This window comes from Populus trichocarpa, chromosome 14 (genome assembly GCF_000002775.5).
Source record: "Populus trichocarpa isolate Nisqually-1 chromosome 14, P.trichocarpa_v4.1, whole genome shotgun sequence".
In the NCBI taxonomy this organism is placed as follows: domain Eukaryota; kingdom Viridiplantae; phylum Streptophyta; class Magnoliopsida; order Malpighiales; family Salicaceae; genus Populus; species Populus trichocarpa.
This window is the reverse complement of record NC_037298.2, coordinates 421,327-447,263: the sequence shown is the minus strand read 5'-3', so window position 1 is coordinate 447,263 and position 25,937 is coordinate 421,327. Positions and strand designations below refer to the sequence as shown.

Genomic DNA, 25,937 nt, shown 5'->3' with positions numbered 1-25,937 from the left:
CGGCGTAGGGAGACAGAGAAGAGGAAGAGGTTCCCGATCCACCGGTTTCTGCCACCTTCATTGGCGGCGGTGCGTGAATCCACGCGCCGTCAGTGGCGGTGGCGAGTGGAGCAACGTGCCACCATTGTTCCAGCAGCTCCAGAAGTCGGCCTGACACTGTTCCGGGTTGTTTTGGGTCATTTTTGTAATTTCCAAATTGTTTAATGTAATATTTGTTTAGTTTTGAGTTTTTGTAATTTGTATTTTGTAAATATGGAAGCAAAAAAAGGAAAAAGAAAAGAAAAGAAAAGAAACAAAAATATAGTAAAAGTGAATGTGTGGGTTTGAATTTGTTTTATTTTTTTTTATATATTTTTTTATGATAAAATTACAAAGATTAAAGAAGAATTTAATATTTTGATTGGATCACGGTCAAGAATTATTAACTTATATGTAAGTTGTATTTCTAATATCCGATGAAAAAACAATTATTAAAACTTCTTTAAACACATCAAATTCGCGAAGCAGCTTACCTCAGGTAGGGTGCGTTAGGGGTGCTAATACCTTCCCTAACCACAACTAGTCCCTTACCCGTGAATCTCTGACAAGACCAGTACTTCCGGTTTCCTAGTAGCCTTCAATAAAACACTAGGTGGCGACTCCAACGAACCAACTAAAGCAAACACATTAACGAAAGCTTGCCAGCCGATGCCGCGCGGGTGACGTGCGACAACCCACTAAGCTGATTTCATTTGAGCTCCACTGAGGATGTATCTCTAAAATATCAAACTTTAATTGGCTATGTGACAGCTTGAGCTTTAGCAAATTAGACATGTTGGTGAAGAAACCACTAATGCTATCCATTAAAAAGTTATCAGATAGGTCTCAAGAGCTCAAAGGATCTGGTCTTGTAAATTTTGAAAGGTTTTCTTTGAGTTTACAGTTAGCTAGATGAACACCTGAAAGTTCTTTATCTTTGATCCAATCAAGAACTAACCCTAAACTGAGGTTGTTGTAAGTCAGGTCTTTTGATAATAGACGAGGAAAACCCCTACCTTGAATAACTGACAAAGGATTTGAGAGCTCAATTCTGGACAAGTTAAGGTGCCACAGGTTTTGTAAGTTTGAAATGGATGAAAGAATTTGACCTATAAGACTATTAGAACTCAAAGAAGTGTAAGAGATTCTTGACCTGCAGCTTCTCAGCCCTTCTCCTTTTTCTTTTTCGATTGAGTTTTTGGCTTGCTTTTGTGAGACATCTCGTTGCTGATGTGGCTTTTTTTTCTCTGATTTGCAGGTCATTCATTCCTGGATTGGTGCACTGTAAAGATTGCCAATGAAAAGCGCTTCAATTTGGCAAGTTGTTCAGATTATAATTTGTGTCGGGGGAAGGAAGTGTTGATTGAGTGTCCTATTCATCTGGGACTGGTTTCGGGCCTGGCCATTCCATCTTCTCTGTGGGTTGGTGGCTAGGTATGGTCTTCATGCAGCCAGGTTTGGTAAAGCCTTATTTTCAGTTTCATTTCATTTGCTTTTTTTTATTTATTTCTCGCACACCCTTACCACTCCATTTCACTTCGTTTTATGATGGGCTGCCATGTTTGCTTTGGCTATCATAGCTACTGCCCTTATTAGCTTCTTTCCCACCGTGTCAAGTTGTCTAATTTTTTTTTCTTTAAGAGAGTAACAGATGGTTAGTTTTTTTTTTGCCCTGAAAAGCATGGCTGTGTGCTCTCTCGGTTTCTTTCTTGCATTTGTTTTTTGGTTGTTTTCTCTATGCTGTTCTTGGCTTTGGTTCTTTATTTTTTTTCCCTCTTAACAACATCTGTTCATTGTTAATTTTTTATTTCGATTGTGAGTATGGCTGTGAAAATTGGTTTTGCTAATCTTTGTTGAATGTTTTTGGGCGGTGGTTGTATCGGTTGTTTTGATCTATTTGCTCTGCATCTTTGGCTTTTGGTTATTGTTTGCTCTTGCAATCCCTATTTGATGTTTTTTCTTTGGGTTTTTCTTATTGTTTTGATAGGTTAACCAGAAGATTTGGCATCTTATACATTGTTTTTTTTATGGGTTTTGTTTGCCTTTTAGGGCCTCTTCTCCTGCGTTTCCAGCTTTGTTGGGTGAGCTTATGTGGTTTTATTTTGCTGGTAAGGCCAACCATTGAGGTCATTTTTAGCTCTCTTTTTTTTCCTTTAAAGATTAGTGCATTCATGAGTTGTTTTGTGTTGTTTTATGATGTTGTTCCTTTGTGGATGTTCGAGACTTCATATTTTATGCTCTTGGTTGTGGCTGGTTGGGTGCTGAAAAAATTTCCTTCTTTGGTTGTTTTTACGTTCATAAGTAGGTTCATGTTGTGCGTTGATGCATGTTTAAAGATTCAATTTTTTTTTTACTTTAATTGTGGCTACTTGAACGCTAATGAGGTTTCCTAGAAAATTTTGATTATGCTTTAAAGATGATTTACTAGATGTTTCAACACTTCCAAGGCTACATGTTTCATAAAAGATGATGCACAAAGGAGTTAAAAGAATTCATTAGTTGCTAAATGTTTAGGATTTGGTTTTTTGAAACTTTGTTGTGCTGACTTTTCTTTAGTATAATAGTGTTGTATTCTTTTCTTTTGTTCTGCTCTTCTTTCCTCTTCCCTTACCTTTGTTTTCTAATTTTTATTGTGGAACATCTATCACTTGCCTTACTGTTTTGCTGTCAACTCTGCTAGGATCACGCACATTCTCTCGTCAGTCAGCTTCTTCGTCTTCTTTCAAGGATCTTGTTGTTACTCAATTTTTGACCCATGTTTTAATAAAATTGTTGAAAAATCCAAAAATAATGAAAAACAACAAAAAAAATCCAAAAAATAGTTTTTTTAATATATTTGCATCGTTTTTAGCATTTTCAGCATCGTCTCAAAAGAATTTAAATTTTCGAAGATCTTTGGAACGCGTTTGACTTTTAACGCGTTATTTTTAAAATCACTGATTTTCCTCATTCGAGGCGATGTTGATAAGAAAATCCAAAAAAAAAAAGAAAAATCAAATTTACAAAAAAAAAAAAAGTTGAGGGACCAATTTTGAGGCCCAAGCAATATTTTTACCTATAAATACTGGTCTCCACAACACACAAGAGGGGGGGTCAATTTTACACAAGTGAGGGAATCACAAAAAACCAAAAAAAAAAACTCAAACCCTAAACCTAAACCTAAACCTATTTTTTTTCCAAAAAGCCGCCCCTACCTGATTTTGATTTTTCTCCACCAAAACAGCCAGCAGCCGCCCCCCATCCATTTGGCAACCGTTCACCCCTTTTTTGCCCAAACACAAAACCAGAGCAACCACAACTTCCAGCACCCCACTTCACATTGCCACTAACCCCCTCTTTTTCCCTGCACCGGGACTGACCCCTGATCTCCATCAACCCTCTCTTGGCCGCGTCTCTATTTTCGTTTGAAAATCAGAGGGCCCTTCCCCTCACAAGTCTCCATTTTCCCCTCTCAGCCGTAGATCCCTCAGCCCTCTCAGCCTCCCTTCCTTTCCCTGTTGCTCTTCTTCGCCACCGAGGACGCCGCCTTTCAGCCCACAGATCACCGCCTCTTCCCTAACCGTCGACCACCACGGATCTTCCCTCATCTGCACTGACCGGCTTCCACCGAAGCCTCCTAGCCAACACCAACCCAAGACCAGCCCCTCAGCCAGCGGAGCTTCCCCCCATTTCAACAAATCTTCTTCTCCTTCGGTCTCTTCCACAAACCGGTCGGCAGCAGACCTAGCTCATCGCCTCCCGCAGCGGCCCAAACATGGCAGATTACACAGAAGCCGCCGACCGAACAGCCACTCTGCAGCAGATCTGCCACTGGGGAAGAAGAAAGGAACAACGGACAGAAAAAAAAAATAAAAGCAGAACTAAAATCAACTGGTTGTTGCATTTTCTTGGCTTTGCAGGTGACCTTGCTTCTCACCGCCGGTGCAGAAGGGAAGAGGAGAAGAATTTAATATTTTGATTTGATCACGGTCAAGAATTATGAATTTACACGTAAGTCGTATTTCTAATACCCGATGAAAGAACAAAATTTTTAAAACTTCTTTATCACATCAAAGCCACGAAGTAACTTACCTCATGTAGGGTGCGTTAGGGGTGCTAATACCTTCCCTAACCACAACCAGTCCCTTACCTGTGAATCTCTGACAAGACCAACATACCCGGGTTTCCTAGTTGCCCTCAATTAAATACTAGGTGGCGACTCCCAACAAACCAATCAAACAAACGAAAAGAAAAAAATCGCCAGCCGACGCCGCACGGATTTGACATGCGACAGAATGACAACTCCACTGGGGAAGGTACTGTTTCTAACAATATTGGACTAAGCTTTGTGTATTTGATGTATATAAGTTTTTGCATTTTTTTCTTGTTTTATTTTTGTTTTATCCATGCATTTTTAGAATTGTTTCATGCATCACCTGTATTTATTTTTGAAAGCACACACAAGCTTCTAAGTTAGGTGGTGAATTAGCGATCTGCCCTATGATTATTGGCCAGGGTTCAGATGCGTGAAAAACCGAACTCATATCTGAGTGCCTGCTTGGTAATGGTGGTATACGTGCCTTAACCATTTCTTGCAACGCCCCTATACTGTCTTTACGAAGATCGTCACTAGGCAGATATGAGACTCTTTTGAGACCAGGTAGAAAACCTACCCATGTTCACATAATGAATAGACCTTGTCCTTAGGTTGTATGTGCTATTTTTATTTGCATCAGGGCAAACCCTTCTTGAAGCATCTTGAACTCAAGACTTGTGGGTGACCCAATGGTCGTCACTCAGAAAATTTTCATTGTAGAGTTTGGGCAAGAATCACGATTCTTGTTTCATCATACAAGAGTTACGACCATATGTCACCCCTCGAAGGACGAGTTCATCATATAGTTTACATGTTCATACATTTATCATGCATGTACCGGGTTGAAAGATAGGTTCCCCCACACAAGCTGTGCTACACGTGATTGAAAAAAGATGATCGAAATGAAGAAAGATATCAGATAGAGGCTCATTATCAAAATGAAGTTAAGAGTATTAAAGGTGAAGTAGCTAGACTCAGATCTGCTTGAACAAGTGTTGAGCATCAAATGGAAATGGAATGTCTGCACAGTCTTCTGTGGGAACACTACTTGTCCAGTCCAATTAAAGTTGCACCTCTCCTTTTCAGTAATGAACAACAGCAGCAATGTCTTCAGTCATCAGCTAATGACAGCCTTTGTTCTTGTTCAGTTGCACTGTTAATTGTTCATCGCCTCCACATCTTCTAATGGCACCAAATAATTGTTAGCTTTCGGTGCATGGTGCATTAGTCTTCTTTGAAGTTACCTCCACTTTGAGCTCAATTCCAGTTCAGTGGCACAAGATGTTGGTCTTAAAAAAAAAAAAATTAAAACCATGATTATACACTGAACTTCTATGTGGCAGGCTCTCTCTGTAGAGATTTGTTTTTTATTCTGCCAGTGGGGAATGCAAGCGAGGATGTAGTAGTTGTATATGCATTGAAACTTTCTCCCACCAGTGGCACCAGCAAAACATTGTAGTAGGCAGAAGAGCCGGACCCGGTCTGACAAACATGAGCAGACATCAAACTTCCACGTGGCAGAGCTCTCTCTACAGAAATTTGTTTGTGGATCTGCAAGTGGAGAATCCAAGAAGGGATGCAGTAGTTTCAAATCATCTATAATTTTCTCCTACTAGTGTTAGAATCAAAACACAAAAGTAGGGAGAAGAGACAGACCTAAATTGAAAGACAAGAAGAAGACTGAAACTGCAATAAAGGAGAACTCCCTCTACAGGTGTCTGTTTGTTGCACTGTCTATGAGCAATCGAAGATGAGACAGAAGAGTTTTAAATTCAGCAAGTTCTCTTCCAGTTGAGACAACGCGTGATTCCGCACGTCGGCAGTGGTGGTACTGCAAGTTTTTGTGCGCTACCAGGATACTTAACAACCTTGAAAGGTTTCCACCAATCTTCAAACAACCACAACAAGCAAAAAAAAAAAAAGATTGGCATAAGATTGTGAGGATTGCTAAAAGAGTTGAACAAGCTATAATGAGGGGAAAGATTGAAGGTTCTGCCATGGATTCCAGAACAATGATGAGAGATGAATCGGAAGATAACTCTGAAGGTGGAAAATGTTATTTATATGATTTAGCCATGTCTCACTGTAGCATCAGCTGTTCAAATATCTTTTCTAAGATTGACATATCTCCGCCACTCGACTTTGTCTACCAGCATATGTCAGACTCCAGACTTGTTGCCTCGACTCCGTTAAATTCCATACAACCACTGTTTCTAGGTGGTATAATCCAGACAAGAAATGTGAATATCATGGTGGGGTCTTGGGCCATTCGTTTGAATAGTTGCAAAATTTTCAAGAATCGAGACCGGATCGTGGTAAGCAAGAAACGAGTTGAGTTTGATGATGTCATCAACCATATTGTCACCAGAACATCCTCAGATTGATAAAAGATAAAAAATGCTTGGCCAAGCACAAACATTGCCAGAAAAGCTGATCCAAGGATGGTGCTGAATTGTCAATCATTTTTGTTATGGAATTTTGCCATTTTTGCATTTTGTTTTGGGGTTACATCTCATCTTTGAATGAAACATGTCTTTCCTTTGTCTTCCTGTTGTTTTGAAATCAAGAGATGCTTCTTTCAAAGGGTATATTGACAAATTATTTTGATCAAACTCCAACATGCAAAATTAAGGTTAGTCAATCCTAAAAGATTAAAAGTATTTTGATTGCAGAAATGACTCGATATTTGTTAAAATGGCAAGATAAACAATAAGATGTGACCAAACAAATTTTGAGCTCACACATGAAACTGAACCACCCATAATGTAGCTAAATTTTAGCAGTATGCATAATGACATGTAGAGGATTCAGTAGTTACGGACTCACGAATCATGATTCTTACAAGTCCAAATCATTACACTGGATGAGGTCAAAATTTATTGGTTCTAACTGACCTTGCTTGAAATGAGAAAAGGCCATCTTTGTTCATCCCTTCACTTTCTAAAGATATATATCCCTTGCAATCCCCATTTGAGCCTGATAAAATATTTCTTTTCAAAAGAAACCCTGACTAGGATCACACCCCACACTAGGGGCAAATAAGAGATTTTTGTTAGCAAAGATGAAGACAATGTTAGAATCAATGGATAAGGGGGAAGGCTAAGAAAAAAGTCCAACAATTAAGAGAAGGCTAAAAGAAGGAAACCATAGACTGGGGGCATGTGAGAAAACTTTGAGGAAGGTTATGAAAAAAAAAAACAAAAAATTAAAGGCAAGTCAACGATTAAGGAAGGAGAACGCCTATCAAGTCTAAAAAGAGCAAAAGAGGTTTCAATTAAGAAAAGACACAGCATAAGCCAAAAGTCAATACCAGAAAAAAAAAAATTGAGTTACAAATATTGTCTTTTGGTATCAATGATAAAGCCTCTAATGAGTAGATTGGTTATTCATCAAGGAAGAAGTTGGATTTGATTTATGACCTATGTTAAGAGAATTCTGATCTTTGAGGTTAACAAGGTTATATGTCACTTTCTCTACAAAGACAACAAGAGAAAGAGAATTGATGAATAGTTGATGTTGATCCTAAGTCTTTGAAACCCTCAAACACTTTTTTTGAGCCTGTGAATTTCCCTTTCTTTCATAGCCATGAACCATAGCCTGCATTACATGCTTTTAAAAGCCCTTTTTGATCAAGTAAGCAATCTGAACCAATAAATGGCGCTCTCAAAACTAGAAGAGCTTTTCTATAAGGGTCGTGACTTCATGAATTAAGCTATAGGTTATTATGCATGTTGATAAAATGAATGCTAAGAAAAGAAACAACCTTTCTTGATAAAACCTGAGCATCTTGTTTGTGAAATTCACAAAAATGTCACCTCATCACAGACCATCAAAAAGATATACCCAAAATCATAGTTTAAAGTGGACACAAAGAACCATGGGAAAGGCCATTTTAATCTTGCAACGGGTCAATTTCTGTTTTCAAAATACAAGACAACGAAAAGATTACTACATTGAATGATGTGTGTTGGGTCTTTGATAAAAAAACTTGATTTTTAAAAGATCTTTTCCAAAAGTGATATCTCTCTGATTTCATTTCAACAATTAGACTTGAATAGACATGACCTTTGAAGTATGAGATTTGATTCCAGAACAAGAAAGATTGTCGAACAAAGAAGAACATTGATTGAGTCTGCGGAATCCTTGACATGAAATGACATCAACTCTTCTCAACACTCCTTGAAAAGTTGAGACACCTTGGGGCAATACAGTGGACCCTAAAAAGAAAAAACAAGCGGTATTCAGATCAGCTGGGGGGTAAAGAAAGATGATTAAATGAAGAATCTGTGAACGGAGGACAATATGGCTCAAAGAAAGATAATCAATGAACAAACACATTCAGATCACACTGGGGGCAATATTATTCAAAGACAGTCAAGATCTAGTGAACTCTAGCAGCAAATGAGAGTGCAATTGCACTTGAAGGACATCTTTATCTGGGTTTAACCTCTTAAACATGGTTATCGACCGATGTGGACACACGACTGAATGTTATGAATGTTGAAAAGATACACACCATCAGGACTGATTGTGAGACCATCTGTTTTGAAGATCAAAAGTGCACTTTACCACATGAATATGGGTGATAAAATAAACATCATTGATGATGCCAATACATTTCTTTTCATGATCTGATTTGACGAGCTGAGAAGAACCATGAAGAAGAACAATAAGCTTACAACGATGAGCCTTTTATTGCAAAGTATAAGATCCATGTCTGGATGACTTGGCAGTTCCATGAAGGATGGTGACCATATATACTTGAATGGTATGTTTCAATTGGGGGCAAGTCCATGACTGATTGACAATCTAAAATGAGGTTAAACACCAGAAAACCTCTTGAGGGGTGTTGACAAAACACGCACACCAAATCAAAGGACAATTTTTAAGAGAATCTAGGAGATGGATGATTTGTTCAACTCCTTCAGGATGAATCGAGCAACACCACACTTGGAAGCATGGTCAAGCTTGAGAACAACCGAGAGCAGTAATCATCGTGGACAGCCCAAGATGGGCACTGCACTTACATCTGAGTGGAAGGCTAGCACACGAATGAGCCAGTACATGGGAAGAGCAAAGAAGGCTTTGGTTAGCAAACAAAGGCACCCTATGACGACTGAACATCAAAGAGGGGGGGACCTATATTTCAAATCAGGTAAGGATGCATGCATTGCACACATATGTTTATTTGTTACAATAAAATCCAAAAAAAAAAGTCCAGCAAGATTAAAAAAAAGAAAAAAAGAGAGAAAACAAGAATCATTGAGCTGATAATAAAAGAGAATCATTGTTGTGACCCTGAAACGAAAAGAAAAGTGAGAAGAACCCTACCATTAGGAAATTTTCAAAAAAAAAAACCAATGTGAGTGTGAGGGCAAGTCGCCCAAGAAAATAGACCATGTGAGTGTGTGGGTCGGTCGCCCCTAAAAATAGACCATGATGAACATGTGTGGGCAGGTCGCCCTTGAAAATAGACTAGTGTGAGTGTGTGGGCCGGTCGCCCTTGAAAATAGACCACGATGAACAGGTGTGGGCCGGTCGCCCCTGAAAATAGACCAGTGTGAGTGTGTGGGCTGGTCGCCCCTAAAAATAGACCACGATGAACATGTGTGGGCAGGTCGCCCCTGAAAATAGACCAGGATGAAGTGTGGGCAGGTCGCCCCTGAGCGACCTGAAAATAGACCAGTGTGAGTGTGTGGGCAGGTCGCCCCTGAAAATAGACCAGGATGAAGTGAGGGCAGGTCGCCCATGAAAATAGACCGTGTGAGTGTGTGGGCCGGTCGCCCTTGAAAATAGACCAGGATGAACATGTGTGGGTAGGTCGCCCGTGAAAATAGATCAGTGTGAGTGGAAGGGCAGGTCGCCCATGAAAATAGACCATGTGGGGCGGTCGCCCCTGAAAATAGACCAGGATGAACATGTGTGGGTAGGTCGCCCGTGAAAATAGATTAGTGTGAGTGGAAGGGCAGGTCGCCCATGAAAATAGACCATGTGGGCAGGTCGCCCCTGAAAATAGACCAGGATGAGCATGTGTGGGTAGGTCGCCCGTGAAAATAGATCAATGTGAATGGAAGGGCAGGTCGCCCATGAAAATAGACCATGTGGGTCGGTCGCCCCTGAAAATAGACCAGGATGAGCATGTGTGGGTAGGTCGCCCGTAAAAATAGATCAGTGTGAGTGGAAGGGTAGGTCGCCCATGAAGATAGACCAGGATGAACATTTATGGGTAGGTCGCCCGTGAAAATAGACCATGATGAACATGTATGGGTAGGTCGCCCGTGAAAATAGACCAGTGTGAGTTTGAGGGCAGGTCGTCCATGAAAAATAGACCGTGTGAGTGTGTGGGCTGGTCGCCCCTGAAAATAGACCATCTTTCTTCAAAAGGGGCAGGTCGCCCAAAATAATGAGATCATTTTCCTTTTCCTTTTCTTCTTTACAAAGCTTACTATGCAAAACATTGAGGAGTTTTGCTTCGTAAGCATTGTAAAGAGGGGGCATCTGTTGTTACTCAATTTTTGACCCTTGTTTTAATAAAATTGTTGAAAAATCCAAAAATAACAAAAAACAACAAAAAAATCCAAAAAATAGTTTTTTTAATATATTTGCATCGTTTTTAGCATTTTCAACATCGTCTCAAAAAAATTTAAATTTTCGAAGATCTTTGGAACGCGTTCGATTTTTAACGCGTTATTTTTAAAATCACTGATTTTCCTCATTCGAGGCGATGTTGATAAGAAAATCCAAAAAAACAAGAAAAATCAAATTTACAAAAAAAAAAAAGTTGAGGGACCAATTTTGCGGCCCAAGCAATATTTTTACCTATAAATATTGGTCTCCAAAACACACAAAAAGGGGGTCAATTTTGCACAAGTGAAAGAATCACAAAAAACCAAAAAAAAAACTCAAACCCTAAACCTAAACCTATTTTTTTTCCAAACAGCGGCCCCTACCCGGTTTTGATTTTTCTCCACCAAAACAGCCAGCAGCTGCCCCCCATCCATCCGGCAGCCGTTCACCCCTTTTTTGCCCAAACACAAAACCAGAGCAACCACAACTTCCAGCACCCCACTTCACATCGCCACTAACCCTCTCTTTTTCCCTGCACCGGGACCGACCCCTGATCTCCATCAACCCTCTCTTGGCCGCGTCTCTATTTTCGTTTGAAAATCAGAGGGCCCTTCCCCTCACAAGTCTCCATTTCCCCCTCTCAGCCGCAGATCCCTGAGCCCTCTCAGCCTCCCCTCCTTTCCCTGTTGCTCTTCTTCGCCACCGAGGACGCCGCCTTCCAGCCCACAGATCACCGCCTCTTCCCTCACCGTCGACCACGGATCTTCCCTCATCTGCACCGACCGGCTTCCACCGAAGCCTCCTAGCCAACACCAACCCAAGACCAGCCCCTCAGCCAGCGGAGCTTCCCCCCATTTCAACAGATCTTCTTCTCCTTCGGTCTCTTCCACAAACCGGCCGGCAGCAGACCTAGCTCATCGCCTCCCACAGCAGCCCAAACATGGCAGACTACACAGAAGCTGCCGACCGAACAGCCACTCTGCAGCAGATCTGCCACCGGGGAAGAAGAAAGGAACAACGGACAGAAAAAAATAAAATAAAAGCAGATCTAAAACAGAACTAAAACCAACTGGTTGTTGCATTTTCTTGGCTTTGCAAGTGACCTTGCTTCTCACCGCCGATGTAGAAGGGAAGAGGAGAAGAAAGCCGGCCGGATCCACCGGGTGCCTGGCTTTTTCCTGAGGCTGCGCGTGGGACCACGCGCCGCCACTGTTCCTGCAGTTCCAGAAAGATTTCCATGTAATTACAGATTGTTTTGGAGGTTATTTTTGTAATTTTTGAATATTGTTTAATGTAATTTTTGTTTAGTTTTGAATTTGTATTTTGTAGTGTGGATGTAAAAAAAAAAAAAAAAAAAGAAAAAGGAAAAAAATATAGTGAAAGTGTATGTATGTGTTTGTATTTGTTTTATGGATTTTATTTTTTATGATAAAATTGTAAAGAATAAAGAAGAATTTAATATTTTGATTTGATTATAGTCAAGAATTATGAACTTACATGTAAGTTGTATTTCTAATACCCGATGAAAGAACAAATTTTTTAAAACTTCTTTATCACATCAAAGCCACGAAGCAACTTACCTCAGGTAGGGTGCGTTAGGGGTGCTAATACCTTCCCTAACCACAATCAGTTCCTTACTCGTGAATCTCTGACAAGATAAGTACACCCGGGTTTCCTAGTTGCTCTCAATTAAATACTAGGTGGCGACTCCCAACGAACCAATCAAGCAAACGAAAAGAAAAAAATCTCCAGCCGACGCCGCGCGGATATAACGTGCGACAGATCTGACGGTACATCTCATTTTTTTTCTTTCGCTTATACATGTTCTTAGCTTCTCATAGTTGTTACTTTAAGTACCCCCCTCCTTTACTTAATCCTTATCCATCTTTCTTTTAAGTTTGCTTCTACACAATTGTTATGCTCCCAACCTCCATTTTTACCCCGGTAGTTCCTTTTGTGTTTTTTTTTGTTGCCGCAGTTGTTTTCTCTTCTACATTGTGCATGCACTCTGTTACCCTTTTTGTTTTTTATCCAACATTTCGTTTCATTTCGCTGGCTCAGCATCCTATTGATCAGTAGATTTATGACTTTGCAAGGTGTTGTTTATGTTGGTGCTCTGTTAGCGATCTCGGGCCCTATAATCAGGTTTTTCAAGAGGCCTTTATTCTTCTCTTTTTCATTCTTTTATTTTTGTTATTTTCCTTGGATTTTCCAGCCTGTTGTGCAGCACATATGCTTTTGTTGTGATCTTTGTTTATGTAAATTTGATAAGGCATATGACAAAAATCCTGGTTAAATGATTCTTTCTTTTGAGGTGAAAGATATTGGAAAACCAAACTTGAAAAATTCAGTCGTGCATGAAGCGAATGAGCCTCTGTTAGAAAATCTTGAGACAACATATATACAATTAGACATTGATGAAGAAGAAGCAATAACCTAGAAGTTAAAAATCATGAGATCTTTTTTGAAGGGAACATGGAGCAGAAGAAGAAACTTACTTTGCTTGGAAAATACAGTTGTCCTATGGTTTGATTTGATTGTTAAATATGAAGCATCATGCTGGGAGATTGAAATGCAATTTTGGAGTGATTGTGTTCCCCTTTATAAGCCACAACTAACATGCTAGGATCCTCCAAGCTACTTTCTACATAAATATTCACATTCATATCCATATTAATCGCTTCTATCTTAGTGAGAAGCTGTCAGCTCCATCCATGTTTACATTCTGACAAACACACTAATCTCATAAAGACCACAGAAAACTATACAAGTCACACATTTATCCCAATAAATTAACACTAGTCTGCATAAGCTTCAAATAACCATTCCATGGTGTCTTGGAGGTTCCTACAACAGTTAAAATAGCTAACATGGTGTTAGCCATTGAAAGATAAACAATGCTAAAATTCAAAACTGTTGTTAGATAATATATTATCAGTATATAATTTATAAATCTATACTTTACTATATTTGTAATATATGTAATATATGCAAATATTTTAAAATGATATTAGAATAATGATTGAAAGAATGTTGGATGGCTATTGATTTTATCATTGATCACAAGTATACATTTTGTTAACAAGTATATTTTGATACATAGTAAAAGCTAATTAATAATGGCTTGTGATAGTGTAATACTCAGAAATAATTTTAAGTTAAATTATTTTGTGATATTAATATTACAATAATGATTGATGGTTACAATAATGATTGATGGTTACAATAATAAGTATAAATTTGGTTAACATAATAACAAAATTTTAAAGTCTAATTATTGCTTTCATTAATTTGAATACTTTAATTAGTTCTCTCTCCTCTGCATATACAAAGTAACAGAATAATTTAAATACCAACTTACCTGTACACGTGTACCCTCTATCTTATATGGAGTGATGGGATATGAGAAATCTTGGGCCGCTCAGAGCCATTCTCCTCTCTACAATTTTCTATAAGATGTGGACATCCATGAATCTCCAATGTCTTTAATTTGTTGAGGCGTTGAGTACAGCTTGGCAGATACTTGAGATTCTTGCAATTACTAATCTCAAGAGATCGAAGAGAAGAAAGGTTGGCCAACCAATCTGGCAAAGCTTCCTCAAATTCCTCACCGTTGAAATCACATATACGCAAGTTCTCGAGGGCAGTGAGGTGTTGAAGTTGGTGTGGTACACTCTTCAGTTTATCCCATCCACATATCCTTAGGGATTTGAGGGACCCATTCAAGTTGAGGTGTTGGATTGAGTTTAAAACTCCTGCAGGAAAAGCCTCCATCTCCTCTGAGAAACCACCGATGCTCAATTCCTCCAGTTGCGTGAGGCCGCCTAAGCAATGCTCCTCTGGGAAATTACTCAAACTGGGACATGTGGTGATTGCTAAATCAACAAGAGAAGGCAATTGTCGTAAACCATGCCAATCAAAACTGATGAGCTTATCACAACCTCTAATCTTTAATCTTCGAAGCGAAGACAATTCTTGTAAATCACTGATATGGATAAGCTCACTCCAATTAATTATGTCCAATACCTCTAGAGATGCGCAACATTGTAGTCCGCTTGGAAGAGCTCCCATTTTACATCCCCAAATATCCAATCTCTTCAAAGAATATTTCAATTCTCGAAAATCACTAGGAATTGAGATCGACTCACTGCACAGTAATATACACAATTCCACCAGAGCTGTGCAGTGTTGTACGCTTGGAATGGATGCCAGCTTTGGACACCTCTGTATCCTTAAAATCTGAAGAGACTTGAAGCCATGAAACTCACCAGACAAATATCTCAGTTCATCACATACGTAAATTCCAAATTCTACAAGAGATGAAAGACGACATATCGGAATGCTTTCCAACTTTCCACACCACTCAATGCTCAACTTTTCAAGACAAGGAAATACTTGATCACCTTCTCCACCTGGTACCATCCATTCTTCAAGACCCCCCATGCTAAATAGACTGAGTCCTTTTAGTGCTGGAAACAGTACTGCTGCACTGCCACTGCTGCTACTATAGAACTCCTTGCCTATACATTTCACATTAGGCATTCCAATCATATCTAGAATCTTAAGGCGAGGAAGACATCCAAGTGTTGGGAGTTGCCTCAACTTCCCACACATCTCAATGCTCAACTCTTCAAGACAAGGAAATACTCGATCACCTTCTCCACCTGGTACCATCCATTCTTCAACACCGTCCATATACCTCAAAGTGAGTTCTTTCAGTGCTGCAAACAGTACTGCTTCACTGCCACTGCTGCTACTATAGAACTCCTTGCCTATACATTTCACATTAGGCATTCTACTCATATCTAGAATCTTAAGGCGAGGAAGACATCTAAGTGTTGGGAGTTGCCTCAACTTGACACACATCTCAATGCTCAACTTTTCAAGACAAGGAAATACTTGATCACCTTCTCCACCTGGTACCATCCATTCTTCAAGACCATTCATATCCCCCAAAGTGAGTTCTTTTAGTGCTGGAAACAGTACTGCTGCACTGCCACTGCTGCTACTATAGAACTCCTTGCCTATACATTTCACATTAGGCATTCCACTCATCTTTAGAATCTTAAGGCGAGGAAGACATCCAAGTGTTGGGAGTTGCCTCAACTTGCCACACATCGCAATGCTCAACTTTTCAAGACAAGGAAATACTCGATCACCTTCTCCACCTGGTACCATCCATTCTTCAAGACCATCCATATACCTCAAAGTGAGTTCTTTTAGTGCTGGAAACAGTACTGTTGCACTGCCACTGCCGCTACTATAGAACTCCTTGCCTATACATTTCACATTAGGCATTCTATTCATATATAGAATCTTAAGGCGAGGAAGACATCCAAGTGTTGGGAGTTGCCTCAACTTGCTGCAGCCATTCAATCTCAGCACCGTCAGATTATTGAGTTGCAATATCCATGATGAGAAATTTTCACCTCCATAACCCCCAATTGTCAAGCTTCTTATGTCTGGGTGAGGCTGCAGGCCTTCCAGCACATCCTCGTTACGGACACTACTGTTAACTTCATCATCACTCCATTTAAACACCAATTTGTTCATTCTTTTTTCTCGCAGTTTTGCCTCCTCAGCTTCTTCTCTGTCTCTCACTTTCTCAAGCTTGGATATCTGCAATTCTCCTCTTAGTTCATTCAAACATCCCAGCTCTTCAACCATATGATTTTGACCCAGAACAAAAAAAGGCAGAGTTTGAAGGCGTGTTAAGAGTCTCACCTCAGCTGGCACTAGCTTTGGATCGTCAAAATGGAGATGTCTCAAGCTGACTAAATTTCTCATTTTCTTGGGAAGCTTCTCTAGTGACTTGCAATCAGTGAATCTTAATGTTTCCAAATGGTAGAGCTTGGTAATGGATTCTGGCAATTCTCTGATTCTGGTACGTGAGACATCAAGATATCTCAAATGTCTCAGCTTGCAAATTGAATCTGGCAACTCTGTGATATCAGACCGTTGCAATTTGAGAGTTCTCAAGCTTTTGAATTTCCAAGACCCATTGAATACATCAACCATTGAGAAAACAGTTCGCAATTTTCTACCATCACCCACTGGAAATGCTGCCTCAACATCCCCACGAGATATGAGATTTAGATGACGAATATGAGATGCCCCTTCAACAGCCGAATCCTCCTCCAGATTTAACACTTCTGATTTTGAGACCTGCAATGCAAGATCATGCACAAGATCATGCATCTTGCAACTTGTTACGATCTCACACTCATTCCTTTCAACATCTTGGAAAAAGGAATTTGCAAGCAAGTCATTGAAACACTTGTTGCCTTTGTCTTCCATCCTCCCATTTGGTGGCCTGAGAAAACCTTCAGCCATCCAAAGTTGAATTAGCTCTTCCCTTCCGATTTTAAAATCTTTAGGAAAAATGGAACAGTATGCAAAACATTTTTTCAATGTTGGCGATGACAAGTAATCAAAACTGAGTCTCAATATGCGCAAAGCTTTATCTCCATACTGAGAATCCCAAATTCTACTGTGTAGAATTGACTGCCACTCATGCGTCTGCTTTCCGTGAAGAGTTCCTCCCAAAACTTTAGCAAGTAATGGAATCCCTCCACATTTCTTTGCAATCTCTTTTCCAATAGACTCCAAGTCTGATGGTATTGTTTCTCGTCCACCCCTGCTCAACTTTTGCTTGATAATGGACCAACATTGATCAGCTGATAGTCTCCCTGGCTCGTGCTGAATCCCAGGAGAAGTCTCCATCATGTCTGCTACTTTCTTACTGCGGGTTGTAACAACAACAGCATTCCCATTCCTGCTGTTAATTTTTAACAGTCCCTCCTTCAAACCAGCCCACTTATCATAGTCTTCATTCCACACATCATCAAGAACAAGAAGAAGTGTTTTCTTTTCCAGCTCTTGCTGAAGTTTTTCAAGAATTGCATCTAGATTGCTCAACCCACCAGTAGATTTATCAATCTTTTGCAACATCTCTCCTAATATCCTCCTTTTACTGAAATCATTAGAGACACAAACCCATAGAGTCACGTCAAAATGTTTTTTCTCCCTTACTAATTGACAAACTTTCTTTGCTATGGTAGTCTTTCCAAGACCTGCCATCCCAACAATAGGGACAACAGACTGAACTTGTTGACCGATCGAGCCAATCAGCAATTTCATAACTTTATAGACATCATCCTCCCTTCCTACTACAACTTCTGAGCTTTCAAGCAAGGAATCTGTCTCTCGGTCTATATCCCGGATAACTTCAGGAGCACTCTCTACATGTTGAGATGCAATTCCCAGCCCAAAGCGAGTTGCAAGTTTCTGAATATCATGCAGTGATCCATTGATCTCCTTAACTTTCTGACCCATATTCAGACGGAATGCAACAGGGTTGTGCAGTGAAAAGCAGTCACGTACCTTTCCCTTCTTTTGGTCTTTTCGGAGAATCTCATAAGCAAACTCGTCGAGAACATCTTCAGCGTCGTAAGCTACATCTTGTAGCTTCTCCAGCCAAAGCTTCGCAGAATCGTCTGTTACGGGCCTTCTGGCTGCATCTTTGAGCACAACTTTGATCATGATCAAGGAGTCTTCGAGCTTTTGCAGCTGTCCCTCCAATCCCCAAGCAAGTCTGATCCCTTCAGCAGCTATGGAAATGACCCTTGTCAAAGTCTCCTCCATGGCAAACGTAAGAAAAAGCTCTGCTGCCATATTCTCTTATTTTCTTTGGGAAATCAAAGAAGAAAGATTGAGGAAAAGAGAGAGAAGAATGGTCTGAAAGTTGTAAAGTAGGGATGAAATGGTGTGTTTTGGGATGGGGAGATGTGTCACTGGGTTAATTTTTTCGCACCGAAAAATTCAACCCAATGCGTCAGTCTAGTTCCAACTAGACTAAGCCTTGCCTCATCTTTTCGCTCGTGTTTCCTACGATTATATGTTTCGCTCATCTAAAGAGGTTCTCATAATTGCTTCTTCGTAAACAAGGAACAAACACAAGCAAGCACACCGAGAATACAAGAATACATCTCAACCTTTATTTATCTCATCAACAAAGGATTACACAATAAGAGTGTGTGTGCGCTATGCACAGAAATCGCATGCTACATAGCAAAGGCTTTGCAGCCTATTTATAGACAAATATGTGAGTTGCAGGCTCACTCATGATCCCCCATTTTCAGGACATAGTGGAGCACTTCCTCTCACCCATGATCCCCTGTTTTCAGGACATAGTGGCTTGGAGAGCACCCCAGTTATGCTTCCACGTTTTGCCCCCATGATGCTGCCACTTCCCTCACATTCTGGCTGTCTACTTGGCAGTCCCAACTGCCAGTTTCTGCTGCGTTAGCTGCTGACTTAGAAGGTCCATTATCTAAGCACCCACGTCCATGCCAAGTCGCAAGCTCAAAGACTCGCACAGACCATCGCACGCTGCCTACCGAATTCGTCTTTGCCTATGTAAGGTTGCCGTTGTCCATCGCTGCCGAATTCTAGGCAGTGTGCTTTCGTTGGCGCATCCCCGCGCCTAGAGCTCTAACAAACCACCCCCACTAGAAAAGTCTGACGTCCTCATCGAAATAGACGTGAGGTAGTCTTGCACTTGGTCCTCAAATTGTCATAAATCTATATCTTTTTCCAACAAAACCTCCTCATTTTTCTTCCATTTTACCAAGAATTTTGTTCGCCGATTCTTTCAATGTTGGCCGAGTCGACGATGATCCATAACCTTGACAATACCATCATCAAATTGCTTGTGAATCATAGGAGGAGCTCGTTGCTACTTACTTCTTTTCGAATCCTCGTAATCTTCATAAAAAGGCCGCAAGTAACTTACGTGAAAAGTAGGATGAAGCTTTAGCCGTTCGGGCAGCTTCAACCTGTATGTGACGGCCCCTACCTTTTCGATGATCTTAAAAGGTCCATCATACCTTGGCACCAACCCTCGGTGCTTCGTCGTCCCAATAATTTTCTTCCAAATTTGCGGAGTTAACTTGAGCAACACTCTGTCACCCACACTGAATTCTAGCAATTTTCGCTTTTGATTAGCATATTTGAGCATCCTTTTCCTTGCCTTACACAAACTATTTTGGGCTTGCTCAAACAGTTCTTGTCATTCCATCGCAAACCTGTACGCCGTTGGACTCTTCCCACCCGATATCTGCACTGCAATCTCGGCAGGAGTTTGGGGTTGGGCTCCCAAAACCAGCTCAAACGGACTTGCTTCCGTTGCCGAGGATTTTTGAAGATTATAGCAAAACTGCGCACTATCCAGCAACTCCAGCCAGTTTCGTTGCATCGCTGTCACGTAGTGTCTCAAATATTCCTCCAGCAAAGCATTTATCCTTTCCGTCTGCCCATCAATTTGCGGGTGATTGGCAGTCGAAAACTTCAGCCTTGTTCCCATCATGTTGAACAATGTTGTCCAGAATCTGCCCATGAATCGCACATCATGATCGCTTATAATATCAGAAGGTACTCCAAAGTACTTCACCACGTTGCGGTAGAATAATTCAACGACCACTTCGGCTGTACACATTGTCGGGGCAGCCACAAACACCGCGTACTTAGTGAATCTGTCCACAACAACCATGATTGTGTTCATGCCATCCACCTTTGGAAAACCAATAATGAAATCCATCGAAACCGACACCCAAGGCCTTTCTGGAATTGGCAGCGGCTGTAACAAGCCTGCCTCTTGCTGCCGTAAAGTCTTGTCTTACTGGTACACTAGACAAGTCCTGACATAAAGTTCTACATCGTCCTTCATCTTCGACCAATAATAAGTCTGCAACAGGAGAGCAACCATCCTTTCTCTACGCGGATCATGAGTCTCCATCAATAAATGTTTCCGTAGCTCTCCCTTCGGCACGAAGATTCAACCCCGCTTTGCATAGAGTAGGTCTTGTTCCAACCAATACCTCCGTATTGTCCCTTCTCGTACAAGCTCAACCAGCTTCTTGTACGTTGTGTCTTCCCCCGCAGCTTGACGAAGTCGACACAGCATGTCCGACTCCACCTGAACAATAGCAAGAATAGTAGCAATTACTTCGTGTCTGCTGAGTGCATCCGCAACCTGATTGTGGCTTCCCAGTTTTGTGCTCCCATACAAAATCATATTCGGCCAAGAATTCCTGCCACCGAGCTTGTCGCTACTGTCACACGTGAGCGACGTCGCGGCGATCGTCCACCCAAAAAAATAAATGTAATGGGGGATGGGGAGATATATATCTGGTCAATGTGGGGAGACAAGGAATTTGTTGTCTCTTAGCAGTGAAAAATGGTGTGGGAGTCGCCACCTAGTATTTTGGTCACTAGGAACCCTAACTGGTCTCAGAGATCGGGCACGGGGACTGGTTGCGTAAAAGAAAGGTATTAGCACCCCAAATACGCCCTACCTAAGGTAAGCTGCATTGTTTATTTGTCTGATGAAATTCAAGGTTTCGTTGTGTTTCCTAGTTGTTGGTCCGCCTATGGTTCAAGAAAAGTCCTCCTCAATAAGGAGGTCCTTATCTTATCGGGTAAAACCTAACCGTTCAGCCAAAATGCATGCTAATACATATATTGTTTTGAAATTTCTTTTGTTGTGTAAAAAAATGATGTTATAATATTTATATATATATATATATATATATTGGAGAGACTAGGCCGTATTTTAAAACAAAACATTTTTTAAATATGTATTTTAGTACGCTTTGACGCAAATCGGGTATTTTAATACTGGGTTTGTAAAAAATACAACCAAACATTAATCCACTTTGATAAAATAAATGCAGAAAAATCAACAATATTTTCAAAGATATTTTTAGAAAATTTTTTGAAAGCAAAAGACATTTTTTGTTTTGAAAATCTTTGATGTTTTGATGAAAACCGGGTATTTTAATACCGGATTTTGTATCTTTACAGTATAAAATACCAACCAATATTAATCAAAATACAGTAATAAAATTACAACAAAAACACATATTTTTTTATAATTTTTGCAGAATTTTTATAATTTTTTTTCATATATATATATATATATATAAATAATACAAAATATAATATATATATATATATATATATATAAAATATATAATATTCAATGGGCTGGGCTGGTCCGGCCTAACCGACTGGGTCGGACTCAGCCCAAAATTGTTGGGCCGATTTCGGCCCAAAATGGGTTGGGCCGATCTTGGCCCAAAAAAACTAAACATTATCTTCTGGGCCAGACCCGGCCCAGAAGACAGGGCTGGGCCAGGATCCGCCTGGCCCAAGCCAAAACGGGGCGGGGGGAATTATTTTCCCCCCCACCCCTGCATGCAGAACGCTACTCGTTCTGCATGTGGGGAAGGAAACGAAAAAAAATAAACGCGAGAATGAGGGGGGAAGAAAAGTTACCTGGCGCGGAGGAGGCTGTGCGTCGCTGGCGGTGCTGCGGCAGAGGCTGGTGGCGGTGGCGTAGCTCACGGACGGCGGCTCCAGGCGGCGCTGCAGTTGTTCCGAACGTCCGTTTCCCTTTTCTTCCTATGTTTCGGTCTTCTCTTTTTCTTCCCTTCCCTCTCTTCTCTCAGTCTGTTTTTCTTTCCTCTGTTTTTTTTTTATGTTTTTCTCTCCTCTCGGTTTCTCTCTTCTTTCGGTTCCTCCTCTCTCTCTCTCCTCTGTTTTTGTTTTTCTCCTTCTTCCCTCCCCTCTGTTCTCTTCTCTCCCTCCCCTCATTGCTGCTGTGTTGGCTGTTATTTATAGAGCCAAGTGAGTGGCTTTTCGCTGTGGAGCATGGGGAGCAGCCGGCCGGTCGGCCATTGGGTGCGACTGCCAAGGCTCGGCCCCCTCACCGGTTTTTTGGCAGGTGCGTGGTGGGTGGTCGGCCATTGTGTCCGGTCGGTGGGCTCCAGGTGAGAGAGTGGCCGGCAAAAATTCAAATTAAAGCAACCCTTTTTCCTTCTTCCCCGCTGCGTGATCGGGGGAAGAAGATGAACAGTGTCGTTCAAAACGACACCGTTCTGCTCTTTTTTTTTTTTTTGAATGTATGAAACGGCGTCGTTTTGGCGAAAACGCGCCGTTTCATTTAAATGTGGCGCCAAAACGCGCCAAATTTCAAATCAGCCCTCAATCATCTTTTTTTTCTTCAATTGCATCCCTGCCAATTTCGGTCTCCGCCCCTCTTGTTGGCCGCGTTTTTCACTTTAGTCCTTGGCCTCTGATTTATGCAATTGAGCCCTTAATTGATCAAAAAACTTCTAATTTCTTCAATTAGGCCCCTGAATCAATTAATTCCAGCCCCTCCATTTACGCGCCTCTTCCAATTTGGTCCCTGGTTTCGGATTTTCTCAATTAAGTCCCCAATTGGCCCTTAAACTTCAATATTTATGCAATTAGGCCCCTGATTTGACCTAATAAATTCCTAAAAAATATATTTTGGCCCCAGAACTTAAATTTCTTCTAATTAAAACCCAAATTGACTTAAAAATCAATTTTTCTTCCAATCAAATCTCCTATAAATTCATTTAAAAATCCAATTAAGTCCATAAACATCCAAATTTGGGTTTTTCTCCTCAAATTTCAAATTTTCCTTCTCAACAGGGTTCTCCTCCTTCAAGAATATACTGTTAAAAATCCAATCTTTGTATTTTTAACCTTATTGACCAATTTTCCAACCATTTTCTGAGCGCTTCTACCTCCTATTATTTTTCTACCCTCCTTTGGCTATATATTTTTATATATATTTTGTGGGGACCCAAAAATAGGTTACAACAGCTACGACAATTGCTTCTGCGTCCGGAAGAATGTGTTAGCAACATTGTCGGTCTTGACAACAAATTTTGGCCCCAACAGATATACTCTCTATATGCCAAGGCAATGCACTACTGCCGTCATTTCTTTCTCACATGTCGAGTAATTATGTTCCGCGTCATTTAGCTTCTGACTCTCGAAAGCGACCGGATGCCCCTCTTGTACGAGCACTCCACCAATGGCCCTATCCGAAGCATCAATATGCACTTCAAATGGCTTCTCAAAATCAGGCAGCCCCAAAACTAGAGCTGATACTACCGTTGTCTTCAGCTTCTCAAAAGCTTGCTGGCAATCAACCATCCATTCCCATCTCCGATTCTTCTTTAGAAGATCCGAGAGAGGAGTTGTCTTCTTGCTATAGCCCTTAATGAATCGTCTGTAGTAGTTTGCAAGCCCCAAAAATGATCTCAGTTCCAGGACTGATTTTGGTGTTGTCCATTCGATAATGGCTTGAATCTTCCTTGGATCCATCTTCACCTGTCCTTCTCCAATCAAGTGGCCTAAGTACATGATTTCAGCTTTTGCAAACTCACACTTTTCTCTCTTCACATACAATTCATATTCTCTCAATCTACTTAGGACTTTAGAAAGATGAGTTACATGATCTTCAATGCCTCTACTATAGATTACAATGTCATCTAAGTAGACTACAACAAAATTGTCTAAGAAATCATATAACACATCATTCATTAGATTGCAAAATGTTGCTGGAGCATTTGTTAGGCTGAATGGCATAACTAGACACTCGTATGAACCATACCTCGTCACACAAGTAGTTTTATGCTCGTCACCGTCAGCAACCCGCACTTGCCAATACCCCAATCGCAAGTCCAATTTCGTAAAGATTGAGGCTCCACACAATCTGTCCATCAAATCCTGAATTAAAGGAACATGATATTTGTTTTTGATTGTTACCTTGTTGAGTGCTCAGTAGTCCACACACATGCGAAGGCTCCCATCCGTCTTCTTTTGGAACAAAACCGGAGCACCAGACGGAACCTTAGAAGGCCGGACAAACCCTGAGTCAATTAGCTCTTCCAATTGTTTCCTCAATTCTGCTAATTCCCTTGGCGACATTCGGTAAGGGGCTTGAGATGGTGGCATTGTCCCCGGCACCAGCTTAATTTGATGGTCGTTGGCCCTCCTAGGCGAGAGTTTCTTCGACAACTGAGGCGGCATTACATCCGCGAATTGCTGCAGCACGCTAGCAATTTCTTTTGGCACCTCTCCACAATATTCTGCTTTCTCGTCCATTATTGTTGCCAGAAACACTTCCCCTCCTTTTCACAACGCTTTATCAATAGCAATTGTCGAGACCAAGCTTTTTCCCCCTTTCACGACATTCACAGTTGCGACATTACAACTGGGACGAAACATGGGCATCCCTCACTCACAATCATGACTCCATTGAGATATGGCATTAAAACAATCTTGGCTTTTCGTAAGAAATCAAGGCCAAGAATAATATTGTAATCATTGAGATTTACGACCAGCACGTCCTGCTTACCTCTCCACTGATCCAGCATTATCGGCACATCGTAAGACATCCCTGCAATCCTCTGTGCCTTCGAGTTTACTACCTTCATTGATGTATGGCTATCACTCAGCCGCAAGCCAAGTTCCTTCACCAGTCGATATGCCACAAACGTATGGGTTGCACCTGAATCCAGCATAGCATTCACATTTTTGCCATTTATCCCAATCTTCACATACATTAGATTGTCCGTAGCACCTGACTTCCCTTTTCGCAATGCATCAATCCTCGCCAAGTCTTGATCAACAGGGCAGGTTTCGGCAGCCACATCCCCTGATTTAGCTACCAAGCAGTTTATCACACGCATAGGATTGACGTGCGTGACTACCCCCCATCCTCATCGCTATACCCAGCCCAAATAGCATTCAACTTCTCCCTCTTCGGACATTCCTTCGCAAAGTGAGGACCATCACAAATGAAGCAAGTAAAGTTCGATTTAGTACCCTTACCTTGTGCACCCATAAACTTAGCCTTGCCCTTATCCACGGCAGCAGCCTTCGATGCACCCCCACCAAACTTCTTCCTTGTCCTTTCCTCCTTGTTTCTTCCCTTAGACTTGAAGGAGGCTGATGTATAGCCCTCTCTAGTAGTTGATTTAAAATCAATCAAACTGTCCGCAGTAGCAATAGTGAAGGACAGATCCTTTACGTTCTGTTGTCTTAGTTCCGCTTGCGCCCAAGTTTGCAATCCAGACATGAAGTTGAACAACCTATCCTCCTCGGACATATTCTCGATGTCGAGGATCAAAGAACTGAAAGATTTAACATACTCGCGAACTGACCTTTCATGTTGAGCCTTTTCAATTCCTCCGGCGCTATCCAAGATGTGTTATTCGGAAGGAACTGCTCCTTCAGCTCCTGCTTGAGACAATCCCACATCTCAATCTTTAGACGTCCAGCACTTAAATCCTCTTTGGTTCTCGTTCGCCACCAAAGCTTCGCATCTCCCGTGAGATACATCACGGTAAGATCCACTTGTTCAGCCACGCTGATCTTCTCAACGCTAAAGTATTGC

At 41.0% G+C, this 25,937-nt stretch overlaps 2 protein-coding genes across 12 annotated transcripts in view; one reads left to right on the top strand and one right to left on the bottom strand.

The window, feature by feature from the left end:
- LOC112324101 (protein CYSTEINE-RICH TRANSMEMBRANE MODULE 13) overlaps nt 1-25,937 on the top strand; it is a 70,827-nt gene that overhangs the window by 28,831 nt on the left and 16,059 nt on the right. The window lies entirely within an intron of this gene.
- LOC7464768 (putative disease resistance protein RGA1) overlaps nt 1-25,937 on the bottom strand; it is an 86,751-nt gene that overhangs the window by 49,696 nt on the left and 11,118 nt on the right. Inside the window, exons 1-2 of one of the 11 annotated variants that reach the window (XM_052447094.1) lie at nt 15,829-18,496; nt 14,602-15,576 (exon numbers count right to left, since the gene is read on the bottom strand). The exons of 1 other annotated variant lie outside the window; for it this stretch is intronic. In XM_052447094.1, the coding sequence (XP_052303054.1) occupies nt 14,602-15,576; nt 15,829-18,334 (3,481 nt within the window). In that variant the 5' untranslated portion in view covers nt 18,335-18,496. Of the gene's footprint in view, nt 1-13,285; nt 13,508-14,021; nt 18,500-25,937 lie in introns of those variants that run through there. 9 more of the 11 variants (XM_052447093.1, XM_052447095.1, XM_052447098.1 and 6 more) reach the window with 9 other exon arrangements.